General features: G+C 49.0%; 1 protein-coding gene across 3 annotated transcripts in view; it reads left to right on the top strand.

Annotated features, from left to right (window-relative positions):
• Positions 1–14,922, top strand: part of LOC143936210 (ABC-type organic anion transporter ABCA8-like) — a 113,611-nt gene that overhangs the window by 65,226 nt on the left and 33,463 nt on the right. For all 3 annotated transcript variants that reach the window (XM_077460622.1, XM_077460623.1, XM_077460624.1), the window contains 4 exons: positions 1,142–1,279; positions 1,875–1,985; positions 5,551–5,721; positions 8,740–8,853. In XM_077460622.1, coding sequence (XP_077316748.1) covers positions 1,142–1,279; positions 1,875–1,985; positions 5,551–5,721; positions 8,740–8,853 — 534 coding nt within the window. The remainder of the gene's footprint in view (positions 1–1,141; positions 1,280–1,874; positions 1,986–5,550; positions 5,722–8,739; positions 8,854–14,922) is intronic.

The raw sequence follows: 14,922 nt of genomic DNA, 5'->3' as shown, positions 1-14,922 counted from the left end.
CATGTCGCGTTATTCCTTCTTTGTGTCTATAACAGCTCCCACTCTTCTCAGAAGGCTTTCCACAAGATTTTAGAATGTCTGTGGATATTTGGGCCCATTTGTGGATGGATTAATGGATGAGAAGATCTGGTCCAACCAGCTCTGTATCAAGCTGGCTTTGTACACAGAAGACCTGGCTTGCAATTAGCATTTCAATTCATCGTAAAGGCGTTCGCTGGGGTTGAGGTCAAGGCTCAATATAGGTCCTGAAGATCGCCACACCATATTGGTCCAACCAGCTCTGTATCAAGCTGGCTTTATACACAGAAAACCTGGCTTGCAATCAGTATTTCAATTCATCACAAAGGCGTTCACTAGGGTTGAGGTCAAGGCTCAATGTAGGCCCTCAAGGTTCAACACACCATACTGGTCAAACCATATCTTTATGGAGCTGGCTTTATACACAGAAGACCTGGCTTGCAATCAGTATTTCAATTCATTGCTAAGGCATTCACTGGGGTTGAGGTCAAGGCTCAATGTAGGCCGTCAAGGTTCAACACACCATACTGGTCAAACCATATGTTTATGGAGCTGGCTTTATACACAGAAGACCTGGCTTGCAATCAGCATTTTGATTCATCGCAAAGGCGTTCACTAGGGTTGAGGTCATGGCTCAGTGTAGGCCCTCAAGGTTCTCCACATCATACTGGTAAACCATATCTTTATGGAGCTGGCTTTGTACACCTGAGACCTGGTTTGTATTCATTGCTCCGAGGGGGGGCACAGTTATGCTGGATTAGAAAAAGGTCTTCACCAAACTGTTACCACGACTTCGGAAGAGCACAATTGTCTACACTATCTGTGTATGAAGACAGAAAAAGATAACCTTATATGGGTTGCAATGCTTCCCTACTCTATCCAAAACTACCAAAAAATGCTTTGCTATACATACACTCTAAATCCAATCACATTGGATGAAAATGCATGAAATCATGAAATTAATTTATGTGGCCTTGACACTTAGAACTCCCAGACTGATGTTCCAGTTCTGGAAAACATTCAGTAGATGCCTAGGGCATGCACGTGTGCACAAGTCCAAAAGACAATTCTCTTGAACATATTTATTTTGTATGATGTCACTTTCCTGCTTTTATTTTTTTAGGGTTACGGGTACAAAATAATCGGAAACCCCAGAGCACACAATATCCTCCCGGTATTGGTTAATATTATCAGTAACGCCTTTATGAGGATCTATAACTCCACGGAGAGGATCAGGGTGTGGAATGACCCCATCATGCCTGTGAGTACCCGTCTGCCCGTTCCTGGTTTACTTCTCTGTCAGGTCATGAGGTTATTTTAATGCACGGCAATGCACCATCACCACCTGCACCAGTTTCTATTGCAGAGGAACTGGCACTGGATCTGCTCTATTGTTATCAGAGGGAATGTGTCAGTTTTCACAATAGAAAACTGCCGCATATTCGCGCCAGGTCAGGACTGCCATGCAGGATGTGAGTAGCAGACAGCTCACCTCCCGCTCTCTCCTCATGCAGTCATTACACTATATGAGATTGCTGCCCTTCTCTTCCCTCCTGTACTCAACTGAACAGACGGGGTGGGGGTGAGGGAAGGAATTTGGGCCGGGCAGAGGGATCTGGAGTACACAGCTCCATCTGAACTGCTCTCTGTGCTGTATCTGTCACAGACACTGCATACTTCACACAGCAGGTCAGTCCTACGTAATAAAGGTGTTTGTACCTAACCCTAAGGGCTGGACCACACAATGAGAACTACTGGATCGGAGAGGAACATTGTCCTCAAAAATATTTTTTGGTTTGCTTTCTAATTAAAAAAAATGAATTTGTTGTTGTAACAATTTTTCTTTCTGTCACCAGGACTACAAGGATCATGGGTCATATGTGATTTTCTACATGGGATTGGTGTGTATGATCTATGCGTCTGGACTTGCCCCCCACTTTGCAATGACCAGCATGCAGGATATGAAGGTTAGTATAGGCCAGGGGTCTCCAAACTTTCTAAGCAAAGGGCCAGTTTACTTTCCTTCAGGTTTTAGAGGGGCCAGACTGTGGCCATCGGGGGTAGAAAATGTCCCAGCAGCAGTTGGAGTAAACAATTTCCCATCTTTGGTGTCAGTAAGAAGAATTAAACCCCATAGTTGGTGTCTTTGGTAGGAATTATGCCCCATCCTTGGTCTCATTGTTGGTGTTATTGGGAGAAACTGTACCCCATCATTGGTGACATTGAGCCCCATTGTTGGTGTCATTGGGAGGAATTAACCCATCATTGGTGGCATTGGGCCTCATTGTTTGTGTCATTGGTAGGAAATTTATCCCATCGTTGGTGTCATTAGTAGGAATTGTGCCTCATGATTGGTGTTATTGGGAGGAACTGTGCCCCTTCGTGGGTGACATATGTCCAAGGGCCATATAAAGGCAAGCAAAGGGCCACATCCGGTCCCCAGGCCACAGTTTTGAGACCACTGGTACAGGCTATGGGACTTAATTACTATCATGTTTTCTGATTTCAATTTAAAGGAGAAGTACGGGGAAATCTCATTTGGCTGTACTTCTCCTGTGGATCACAGGAGTGCTGTTCATTCTGCACTCCTGTGACCCCTTCTCAGCAGACAGAGGGCTGAATCTTGCTGTCAGCTGACATCTCAGAGCTGGTCCAGGCTTGGGCAAGATCATGACAATGAAGTCGGGATTCGCCCACATGCCTGGACCAGCACCCAGCTCTGCCTTTCAGCAAGCCGTCCCCTCCACAGCCCAGCACTCTAGTGAGCATGAGCGGGGGGACAAAGCAGAAAGACGGTGACTGACAGTCACCAGCTCTCTGCTTAGGGAGCCCTGAGAACCGAGTGATCGGCAATGTTTTTTTAAAGTGGATCTCTACTTTGGAAGCCCAAAAAAGGCAAAGGGAGGGACTAGTCACCAGTAATACCTGTGGGCTTCCAGCAGCTGATCTTTTCTCTAATACAGACTTACCATGCCCTTTTCTGCACTGTCTCTCTTTGTGGAGGCAACAATTTTGGTAGAGACAGAGCTTTGCTCCTCGTGTCAGAGCTGACTCCAGATGACTAGTAGTTATCTGATGACTGCGCAGATCCAGAGAATGGATGAAGTACAAGCAGGGAGATCTTTGCATTGTAGGTTCTCAGGTGCAGCTTCCTCTCCAGCAAAGAGAACAGTGAGTAGCATTGTAGGGACATCACCAAATCTCACTCCAGATCTTCTGAGGCCATCAGGCTGCGTAGATTTAAGGAGCCAGGAGAAGGGGTGGGCAGGAGGTGCAATGGTTTACTGGGGGTACCTTCCTTCTGTTGCAAGTAGTGACAGCAGCAGTGATTTATACAAGCAAGTGACTGCTTGGTGTAGGATCCCCTAAGCTTGCACATAATGAGCGGGGGGGGGGGGGGGGGGTGTAATCTTAGCCCTGGGCGCTGGATGCACTTGTCAGGGCACTGCCTCAAGTACAAATTTCTCTCCAGCGATGGAAACAGTGAGTAGCACAGAAGTGACCTCACCAAAACTCCTGTGGCCACCAGGTTTGGAAGCAGGGAGATGCTTCCACTTCAGGTCCTTAGGTACAGCAGCTAATCTTATTCCAGATCTCCTGATGTGAGGTCATCAGGTGTGGAAGCAAGGAGATCTTTCCACTGTTGTTTCTTAGGTACAAATTGCTCTGCAGCAAGGAGAACAATGAGCAGCACAGTAGTGACCAAATCTTACTCTATAGCTTGAGACCGTCAGGTATGGCAGTTTGCACTGCATGTCCTCAGACACAGCTTCCTCTCCATATAAAAGAAAGAAAGGTGCCCCTAAGTGCAATATTAAAAGATTTAATCAAGTGCACAAGGTGTTAAAAGCACTTACAGGATTGTGGATTATTAAAAGAATGTAACATGGAGTCCTCCTCTGGTAAGTGGATCCATCCATTGCACTTAGTGGCGCATTTCTTTCTTTTAAATGTCTTCAGAGTTGCTTCTCCTCACCCAAAGTGCAGCCTGAAGAGCCATCCAACCATCATTTCCCCTGACCAGCCATCCACCTCCACCAGAGCACCCTTACCTCCTTTTCTGTTTACAGCTTCCTCTCCAGCAAGTAGAGACCAGTGGCAGCCAATCCCCCCTGGTGTACATACAGGTGCGTTGGACCATGGATTCCAGTGGGGTGGGAGAGTTTCTTTGAAGCACATGACTAGAGCCAGAGGCTCTGATAGGCTTCAAAATGGCTTCAAAATAGGGTGGGCCCATGTGACAATAGTTAATGAATATTCGCTATTTTCACACTGATTCTCCTCCTGGCCAATCAGGAAGGGGGTCTTGAAACTAGTTGCCCGATTGGCTGAAAGGAGAAGCTACGCTGGCCATCAGGAGGAGGAGGGAGTAGATGCGAGAAGAGACACAGGGAAAGCTAGAGGGCTGCCCATTTGTTGCCCAGGGGAAGCTGGAGTGGAGGGAGGAGATCCGCCACTGGAGGAAACACGAGGAGAGGAGATATAGAAGCCGGATGCTCAGAGGGAAACCCGCGGTAAGTGTTGCGGCCGCGAGGTGACACTGACCAACTGACGGGGGACAGAGGAGGGGTGGGGTGTTGTGGGTGACCCAACTGGGGAAAGGGGGTGGCTGGCTGTGCACTGTTTGCTGCCTGCCACCCAAAAAATACCACTGACCACCACTGGTAGTGACATCACCAAATCTCACTCTACATCTCCTGAGACTATCAAACTTGGAAGCAGAGAGATCCTTGCACTTCGCAGCCTCAGGTACAGCTTCCTCTCCAGCAAAGGAGAACAATGAGCAGCACAAGAGTGACATCACCAAACCTCACTCCAAATCTCCAAATCTGTTCAGTCTAGCACTAGCAGTCAGAGGTAGCAGTGCCTTAGTTGATCTCACATTGCAGATATGCAGCTTTGAGCTTACAGAAGAGGAGTGCCTAGGAACAGGAAATGCTCTGCTAGTTTTCCGAAGGTATTCAAGACAAAGGATAGATTTTTTTTCAGGGTACTGCATGGGCACATAAATTATTTCCTGAAATATCTGAAATCTTCACTTTTAGGTCTGCTTTAACTTTTGTGTCAATTGTTTGTTTTCTAATATGCTTCTAACTGATAAAGACTTACTGTACAAAGTAATGGGGCTAATAATACCCAACCCCAGCCTAGCCTGATGGGAAAGATCTCCGGTTTATTTGTCGAAGGAGATTTCCTGTTCACTTCTCAGCTTGCTGACACCAGAATAAGAATGATGGGAATGAGGTTGATCAGTCCGGGAGGTCTCAGAGGTTTTAACCCTCCCCCAATACTAAAAAAAAAATATTTTTTTGCTATTGTCACCTGCTTCCATCTTAGAGATTCTCCTCATGTTGTCACTGGGACAGGAAGTGAGGAAAAACCTCCCCCCTTGAGGCAACAAAGAACCCAACAGACAGAAGTTGGTGAACGGAGCTCAGCTGTTTATGAAGCCTGTAGAGTAAGGTCCACCTAGGTGATCTTTTTTTCTGTCTTTTGGCCATGATCACAACCACCGAATCTTTCTCCTTCCAGATCAAAGCTCGCTCCCAGTTGCGTATTTCCGGCCTTTTCCCATCCGCGTACTGGTTTGGACAAGCCCTGGTGGACATCGCCCTCTCTTGGTTCCTCCTTTTCCTGATGGTCGCCATCCTGTTTGCGTTCAGCCATTCCACCCATCTGTCATTTTTTAACGCGGTGCTGCTTGTGAGTATCATCGCTCAGCTTTTCACAGCCATGCATTTAGCTGAACCTCCGAAATTTTACTCATTTAAAACCCAATGTGGACTTCACTTAATATCAGCTCAACACCTTCCAGGCGCATCAAAACAAAAGGTGAGCCAAGTCTTACAGTTGGTTTTCTATAGAAATCGGCCACATCCCGAGTAGAGAAGTCTATCCCTTCCAAGCAGCTTCAGAGAAGGACTGTTGCTCTCTGCTTGGAAGCAGTGGTCTCTCTGTAGAGGTCCAACATGTCCCCTGCTGTGTTATAGCCAGAGCTCTCCAATCAGCAAGAGGAAGTATGAGCTTTTCTGATTGCACAGCTATATGTCTGCCATATCAGGGGGTGCGTTGGTCCTCTGCAAGGAAACCTTGCCAATACACATTGTTCAGTCCTGGTCCATCATTGTCACCAAGCTTGGAAGGAAGACGGTCCAAAGCAATGTGCACGTGGAATATGGACAGGAAGGCGGCAATCCCCTGTCCCCCAGGGGAGACAGATGGGAGGGCAGCGATCAGAGGCCTCCTTACCTTAGGAAGCAGATGGTAGAGCTGCTGCTCCTCCCTTCGGGGCTGTTGCTTCTCCTCCTGGCTGAACAGGAAGTGGGTCCTGAGACCTGATTGGAGTCTCAGTACCTGCTTCCTAATTGGCTGGGAGGAGAATCAGGAAGACAATAGCGAATAATAATTCACTATTGTCACACAAGTGGGTGGGCTCTGAGGGAAGTGCTCTGCCCCCAGAGCCCACCCTTTTTTGAAGCCATTTATAGCCTGAGTGTCACGTACCTGACGGTAAAGCCTGGTATGCAGCAGACGGCCTCTCTTACACCTCTGACTCGAGGACCCCCCGGTAGAGCAGACAGGGAGCGTCACCAAGCTTGGAAGGAAGACGGTCCAAAGCAATGTTGTCATCACTGGGTCTCAGTCAGTGGCGGCTGGTGCTCAATATTTTTTTTTGGGGGGGGGGGGGGGGCGGCGGCGGCAAACCAATGCCACCCCCTCCCCCCCACGTGGAATATGGACAGGAAGGCGGCAATCCCCTGTCCTCTACAGGAGACGGATGGGAGGGCGGCAATCAGAGGCCTCCTTACCTTAGGAAGCAGATGGTAGAGCTGCTGCTCCTCCCTTCGGGGCTGTTGCTTCTCCTCCTGGCTGAACAGGAAGTGGTTCCTGAGACCCGATTGGAGTCTCAGTACCTGCTTCCTAATTGGCTGGGAGGAGAATCAGGAAGACAATAGCGAATAATAATTCACTATTGTCACACAAGTGGGTGGGCTCTGGGGGAAGTGCTCTGCCCCCAGAGCCCACCCTTTTTTGAAGCCATTTATAGCCTCAGTGTCACGTACCTGACGGTAAAGACGGTATGCAGCAGACGGCCTCTCTTACACCTCTGACTCGAGGACCCCCCGGTAGAGCAGACAGGGAGTGCAGGAGGGCAGAGTCACACGAGTGCCTGATTGGTTGCAGGCCGTGGAATCCGAAGCAGCTGTAGGAGGAGCGGTAGCTCAGCAGGATTCTCCAGGCAGAAGAATACACTGGCGGACACGTCAGGAGCAGATGCAGAGGCAGAAGAATAGTCAGGATACAGGCTGGGTTGGTGATGGGCTGGTAGCGAGGTAGCAGAAGGAGCAGGCAGGTGCGGTGGTCAGACAAGCCCGGTCGGGTGCAGGCGGATAGCAGGAATCGTCAGAGGCAAGCCGGGTCGGGTAACAGGAACAGGTATCAAGATGCAGGTAACAGGAACACACGGGAACGCTGTAGAGCAAACAGCACCAAATCTGTGCACTGGCAGAGTTGAAATAGCCTCTTGGATGCCAAAAGCTGTTACCGGGTGTTCGCGCACATGTGCGCGCCGATGCGCACAAAGATGCGTGCATGCACACGCATGGCAGTCTAACAGGTTATCTTGGATTCTCATCCTGAATACTAGCATGCCCTTCCTGACAATGCGCAGATGCACCGTAGGTGTTATGACAGGGGCTGAGGTCACAGGTTGTATTCATCGGCCGCCATCTTGGGTACTGTTTAGCCCTTCCTTACACTCAAGCTCTAATCATATGCTTAAAAAAAAAAAAACCCCCACTGAAATCCATGCGCCCGGCGCCCTGCATGTAGATTAAGGGCCGTGTGCATGGATTTGCTGGGAGGCACCCCTGGTCTCAGTGCAGGCAGACCGTGGCTAGGGGGAGGAACCCGGGACATAGGCTGTATATAGTTTCTCAAAAACATCAGAGCACTCTGCCTCAGTACTCCCCTCAAGAGGCCTTTCGCTGGGTTCACACTGATGAGGGTCACAGTAGGGGGTTGGGTGTGTCCCTGTTCACCATTTCAGGTGCAAATCAGGTCCCTTTTCCAGTGCAGACCATGGCCGCCCCAGAGCTGTGTGAACCAGCTGTTTGACTTTCCTGTCATGCAAATTGGATGGGGGGAAGCCTAAATTTTCATACAAACAGTGGGCTGGCTCTTGGGAGGAGTTATGCAAATATCAGAACACCTTCTTGAGGGTGGATGTCCATCCCACCTATTGCCCACAAGCATTGCCGCTACTGTACTGGGTCCAGGCCTCATCATTTCAATAGGGGGGGCCCGGGCACCTGCTCAGAAGGGGGACTGGCTGTACTGTCTTATTGCAGACATCAATCCTCTTCTACCTTCCCCTGCAACGCTGCCAGCTTCTTCCTCTGGCTGCAGTACAGGGGAGTGTTTCTAGCACATGCACCCCTTCCATCTGCTGTCTGGGCCCCCCTTTGTGCCCCTTTCCCCCGGAAACTGCTGGCTTCCCTCCTCTCCAAATGTGAGAAGCTCACAGTGTACGGTGAAATCAGAGGAAGGCATTTCAGTCCAGGCTAGGAACTGGTACACCTGCACAGACTGAAGGGAAGGCTGGAGGTCAGGTTTAGGGTGGCCCCAGATTACAATAACTTCATGAGAATTCTACATTTGGCCAATGTCTGTGGAATCTGATTATGTTCGTTACATTACAGTTATGTTTTTGATTTGCAGATTGTGGAAATTTTGGGTTACGGCATGGCCACGGTCCTCTATGTTTACTCAATCACATTTTTGTTTGGGAAGAGGAAGATTCATCACGACCGATGGTCCTTCTTCTTTATCTTGGTAAGTTGGTGACATCGTCTCTAGAGGGTCACTTCGGCTTTTTCATGTCTACAAATCGGAGATCATGTCCTGTGAGCCACATTCTAAGCAACAGATTTGTTTGCAGCATTTTATTTGGGTCTGCAGACAGCAAGAGAAACTCTCTGGGATTTGGGGGGTGAAGCTCTTGGAGGCTCCAAATAAATTACCATGTGGCAGCTTTCTACTAGCTAATGGAGCACCAACTGGATCCGAAGAAGAGTCAAAGAATGAGAGGACCAAGTTGTAGAGATCTATCTAGACTCGCCCTTCCTTTTTGACCCCTCCTGCTTCTCATAAGCCAAACCCCTTATAGAATCCGCCCACTCCATCCCCTGTATTTCACTTGCTTCAACCCATTGTGTCAGGTGTATACAGCTGAGCAACACAGGACAGAGTATACAGCTCAGCAACACAGGACAGAGTATACAGCCCCAGAATCACAGGACAGAGTATACAGCCCCAGAATCACAGGACAGAGTATACAGCCCCAGAATCACAGGACAGAGTATACAGCCCCAGAATCACAGGACAGAGTATACAGCTGAGCAACACAGGACAGAGTATACAGCCCCAGAATCACAGGACAGAGTATACAGCTCAGCAACACGGGACAGTGTATACAGCTCAGCAACACGGGACAGAGTATACAGCTCAGCAACACGGGACAGAGTATACAGCTCAGCAACACGGGACAGAGTATACAGCTCAGCAACACGGGACAGAGTATACAGCTCAGCAACACGGGACAGAGTATACAGCTGAGCAACACGGGACAGAGTATACAGCTGAGCAACACAGGACAGAGTATACAGCTGAGCAACACAGGACAGAGTATACAGCCCCAGAATCACGGGACAGAGTATACAGCCTCAGCAACACAGGACAGTGTATACAGCTCAGCAACACTGGACAGTGTATACAGCTCAGCAACACTGGACAGAGTATACAGCTCAGTAACACATGACAGAGTATACAGCCCCAGAATCACAGGACAGAGTATACAGCTCAGCAACACAGGACAGAGTAAACAGCCCCAGAATCACAGGACAGAGTACTGTATATAGCTCACAGAATTGTCATGTGTACCCATTTTAAATCATAAATAGTACAGCTCTAATTAAAAACTAAACTAAATCACTAAGGATTATTATAAATGTATAGCTTTAAAATCTTCAGAGAGAAAGTCCATGCATGTACACAGGTAAACAGGGAGTAAGGCAGAAAAATTCCTCAGCTGTGAACACTTGTGCTTGTAAAATCTTGTGCAGATCCATGAAAATACCACCACTGACAGTAAAACAAGCCGCTCACCTTGCACAGTGGACCTACTGAGCTAACAGATAGGTCAACAAAAGACTTCCCCTCACAAGGGGTTAAACAGAGGTATAAGTGCTTTTCCAGAGATCCGCTCACAATATACACCCACTGCTTTACTGCTCCAAATCGCTTATCAGATCTCCCAATCAATGTCATTACAGACAAACTTCGTTGTATCATGTAAGAACAAAATAAAACATGCATAGTGCTCTCTGTATGTTCTCAATACATTTTATTTAAATCCAAAAGAATTTTACTCACAAGTGAAGCACTGTGGCCCCAGTTCTAAGAATAAAAACATTCGCTGCAAACTGCAAGCATGTCTCACAGAGACTGAGTGGAGGGTGGCTGCTGCTGACGTGTTCCGGTATCGTCCCAGTGGGTGGGACTTCGTCGGCGGTGTTCGGAGGCACGTACAACAGTCCTGTTATCAGCCACCTGATTGCCGGACATGCGCAGTGGTGATCCTAACGGTGTTGATTGCGGTACGGACATAGTGGCCAAGCTCAGTACAGCAAGTCAGTCGGAGGCCCCGTCAGGAATGGACATACAGGGCAACAACTGACCCGCAAGCTGAGCAAGCTCTGTCCCTGGCAAACACACATGTAAGGAAAAAAGATCGTAATGCCACAATTATGATAGAAAATATCCATCAATAGTGCTCAAAAATATTACGATGAGCTGCAAATAATACATGAAGGGAATAACTGAAGGGAATGTAGATTGTCTAGAGGTGATTTTTAACCCCATTCATGTCTGTCAAAGTGTGATGTCCAATCACCCACACAGGCCTGGGAGATTAGCCCATTGAGACAATGACACAAAACAACAAAGTCTCTCCGAGCAAATCTAATCTTTATTCTTTGGTGTGAATATTTAAAGGGGGCTTTCAGAAAGTACCGCCCTTTGAACGTGTCATACAGATTATCCAATCATATACAAGTACAGCCTACCATAAAAGTGAAACTAGTGATTCCTCAAAATCATGTGCTTTCCAAGAAACTAAACAACTGAAAGAAGATAACGGTAACATGAGAAACGAAACTAGATTAGTAAAACTTGAGCATGTCTATTTGTGAAGTGGATGTTAGAGGGACACAAAATGGAAACCGATTGTCTTAAAGGATGAAAGCGGTTAAGCTAAATATCCCTTCAATACAAAACTCAGCATTGCGCACTATATAAAAGTAGAAAACTTTTAAAATTAAAACGTCAGAGCAACCAACCTCCACTTTACAATACATATAGATATTTAAAATCTTAAAATATTCTATAGAACCACACAACAAAAATTGTAATTTCTAAAGGTAAATGCAAAAAAATTGTATAAAAATGTATATGACCTAAAAAGCAATTAGCCATCAGAAATAAAACGATTTAGGTCAAACTCTACATTTAAACCCCTGAGCACTGCCACCTTAGTTTCATATACCCAGTATGATTCTCTACGGCTGAGTTGTCGGATAAAATTACCCCCCCTCCAGTGTTTCTTAACTCTCTCAACACCCCAAAATTTGAGGTGTCTGGGGTCACTATTATGAAACAATTTAAAATGCTTAGAAACGTTATGGGTGATGAGTCCTTTCTTAATATTATTAAACAGGTTCGCCAATTCTGACTTGTAACGGTCTGGAAGTTCTACCTACGTATTGCAAGCCACACTCGCATTCCAACATATATACGACTCCCGTGGTCGCACAAGTGATTAACTCTTTGATTTTGTAGGTTCTTACTGGTGGCAACTGCCACAAAATCCTTTCTTTTCTTCATATTGCCTCTGGCCTGCCTACAGGCCGGACATCGCCCGCTTGCACGGAAGCCAGTCAGAAAGGAAAAAAGCCTATTCTCTACTTAAGTAGGGGGGGTCAATTACCCCTGGCACTAATCTTTCCCTGGGTGCCTTCCTGTATGTGAACTGAGGCCTTTCAGGGAGGACTGGACCCAAAATCCTGTCCTGCTTTAATATTGGCCAGTGCCGTTGGATAATTTTTTCAAACTTTTTATATTGGATGTTGTAGTCAGGGGTTAAGTCCTGGGGAAAAAAGTGTGGGAACTCCCATCCAAGATCCACTCCCCCACCAAAAAAAAATAAAAAATGAAACGCTCATATGTATATATATATTTCACAGAAAATGCAGTGCAACATTTATTGTAAAGTGCCAGTTTACAAAAACAAAATAAGGTAACTTGTCAAACTAACAGATAATCACCACAAGAACGGAGGGGGACAGCAGAATGGAGGGGGACAGCAGAATGGAGGGGGACAGCAGAATGGAGAAGGACAGCAGCAGAACGGAGGGGGACGGCAGCAGAACGGAGGGGGACAGTAGCAGAACGGTGGGGGACAGCAGAATGGAGGGGGACACGGAGGAAAACTGGAGGGGGGCAACAGGAGAATGGAGGGGGAGTGGGGGACAGCAGCAGAACGGAGGGGGAGTGGGGGACACAGCAGCAGAATGGAGGGGGAGCGGGGGACAGCAGCAGAACGGAGGGGGAGTGGGGGACACAGCAGCAGAATGGAGGGGGAGCGGGGGACAGCAGCAGAACGGAGGGGGAGTGGGGGACACAGCAGCAGAATGGAGGGGGAGCGGGGGACAGCAGCAGAACGGAGGGGGAGTGGGGGACACAGCAGCAGAACGGAGGGGGAGTGGGGGACAGCAGCAGAATGGAGGGGGAGTGGGGGACACATCAGCAGAATGGAGGGGGAGTGGGGGACAGCAGCAGAATGGAGGGGGACAATAGCAGAACGGAGGGGGACAGTAGCAGAACAAAGGGGGCAGTAGCAGAACAGAGGGGGACAGTAGCAGAATGGAGGAGGACAGCAGAACAGAGGGGGACACAGAGAAATACTGGAGGGGGCAGCAGCAGAACGGAGGGGGAGTGGGGGACAGCAGCAGAACGGAGGGGGAGTGGGGGGTCACAGCAGCAGAACGGAGGGGGAGTGGGGGACACAGCAGCAGAACGGAGGGGGAGTTGGGGACACAGCAGCAGAATGGAGGGGGACAGCAGAATGGAGGGGGACACGGAGGAAAACTGGAGGGGGGCAGCAGAACGGAGGGGGAGTGGGGGGCAGCAGCAGAACGGAGGGGGAGTGGGGGGCAGCAGCAGAACGCAGGGGGAGTGGGGGACAGCAGCAGAACGGAGGGGGAGTGGGGGACACAGCAGCAGAACGGAGGGGGAGTGGGGGACACAGCAGCAGAACGGAGGGGGAGTGGGGGACACAGCAGCAGAACGGAGGGGGAGTGGGGGACACAGCAGCAGAACGGAGGGGGAGTGGGGGACACAGCAGCAGAATGGAGGGGGACAGTAGCTGAATGGAGGGGGACAGTAGCAGAATGGAGGGGGGCAGTAGCAGAATGGAGGGGGGCAGTAGCAGAATGGAGGGGGGCAGTAGCAGAACAGAGGGGGACAGTAGCAGAATGGAGGGTGACAGCAGAACGGAGGGGGACACGGAGGAAAACTGGAGGGGGGCAGCAGCAGGACGGAGGGGGAGTGGGGGACAGCAGCAGAACGGAGAGGGAGTGGGGGACACAGCAGCAGAACGGAGGGGGTGTGGGGGACACAGCAGAATGGAGGGGGAGCATGCTCACTGTAACTAACAAAGTGTGTGTAACACACTAACCTGGACGTTTTTCAATGGCACTGGCGGGCGGAAAACTCGTGGCGGACCTCATGGGCGGGAGGACTCAGAGGCTCAGCTCAGGAGAGGAGAAGTTGGACTGGAGAAGTCTGGCAGCTCAGTTGGGCTGCACTGCTGGCAATGTGCTACAGCAGCTGTGGGAGTAGTCGGCGGCGGCCCCTGGGACTGTCTGGCACTGAATGGGCAGTGGGCACAGGCTGGAACCTTACCAGCAGTTGGTGTGGCTCTGTCTGGTGTGGTTCTGTGGCTGGCTGCTCTCTCTTGGAGGCGCTGCTCAGCCTAGCAACCAGTTACTCAGGCATATGCAGGACATGGCTGCTAACGGGAACTGAGTTCCTGTTGTGGAAAAAGTACAGGAACTCCGTTCCCATGCGTTCCCGCAGAACTTGAGCCCTGGTTGTAGTCCAGAACCATCTTCACACTAGTAGAAGTATTTGCATTCTTATGTGATATGTTGGAAACCAAAATCTTCCTACCCACTTTTCTTACTATTTCCACCTCCTTCTCAGGGCCTAATCTATCACACCCTTTCTCCTGAAATCGGGTTGACAAGACCTGAGACTGGACAATGAAATCTTCCTCTGAGGTGCGGCTACGTTGTAGACGAATAAACTGCCCTCTGGGTATGTTACCGTCAGAAACCATGAAATGAGAACGAGACAGAAGTAAAGTTAAATCACACTTGTTAATAAGTAAAGTAATAAGTAAATAGAACAAACGTAGTCAAAACATAGCCAGAGTTCAGGAACCGGAACGGATAGTCAGACAAGCCAAAACGTCAGGGAGACGGAGATGAGCGTAGGAAAACAGCAAGCAGGATCTGGAGCCAGAAGGGATGTCAGCCAAGCAAGTCTTTTAACAGGAATGCAGGAGAGCTTTTCTGTGATGTTGACCAAGGCGAAGGCAGAGATCCTCTGGGCTGGACGGCTTTAGTAGGCAGGACTGACGAGCAGGATATCATCAATAGGTGAGTACCTGTGGAGAGATGGGAGCTGGCAATTAGCCGACAGTTGAGTGGCCAGCTCAGAGAAGGAAGGGCTGAGTCCAGCCCTGACAGTTACACAGCCATTTGGCATGATGACAACTCACCA

This window comes from Lithobates pipiens, unplaced genomic scaffold (assembly GCF_037356315.1).
Source record: "Lithobates pipiens isolate NorthernLeopardFrog02 unplaced genomic scaffold, aLitPip1_a1.2 Scaffold_28, whole genome shotgun sequence".
NCBI classification, from domain to species: Eukaryota; Metazoa; Chordata; class Amphibia; order Anura; family Ranidae; genus Lithobates; species Lithobates pipiens.
This window is presented reverse-complemented; position numbering and strand designations above follow the sequence as displayed.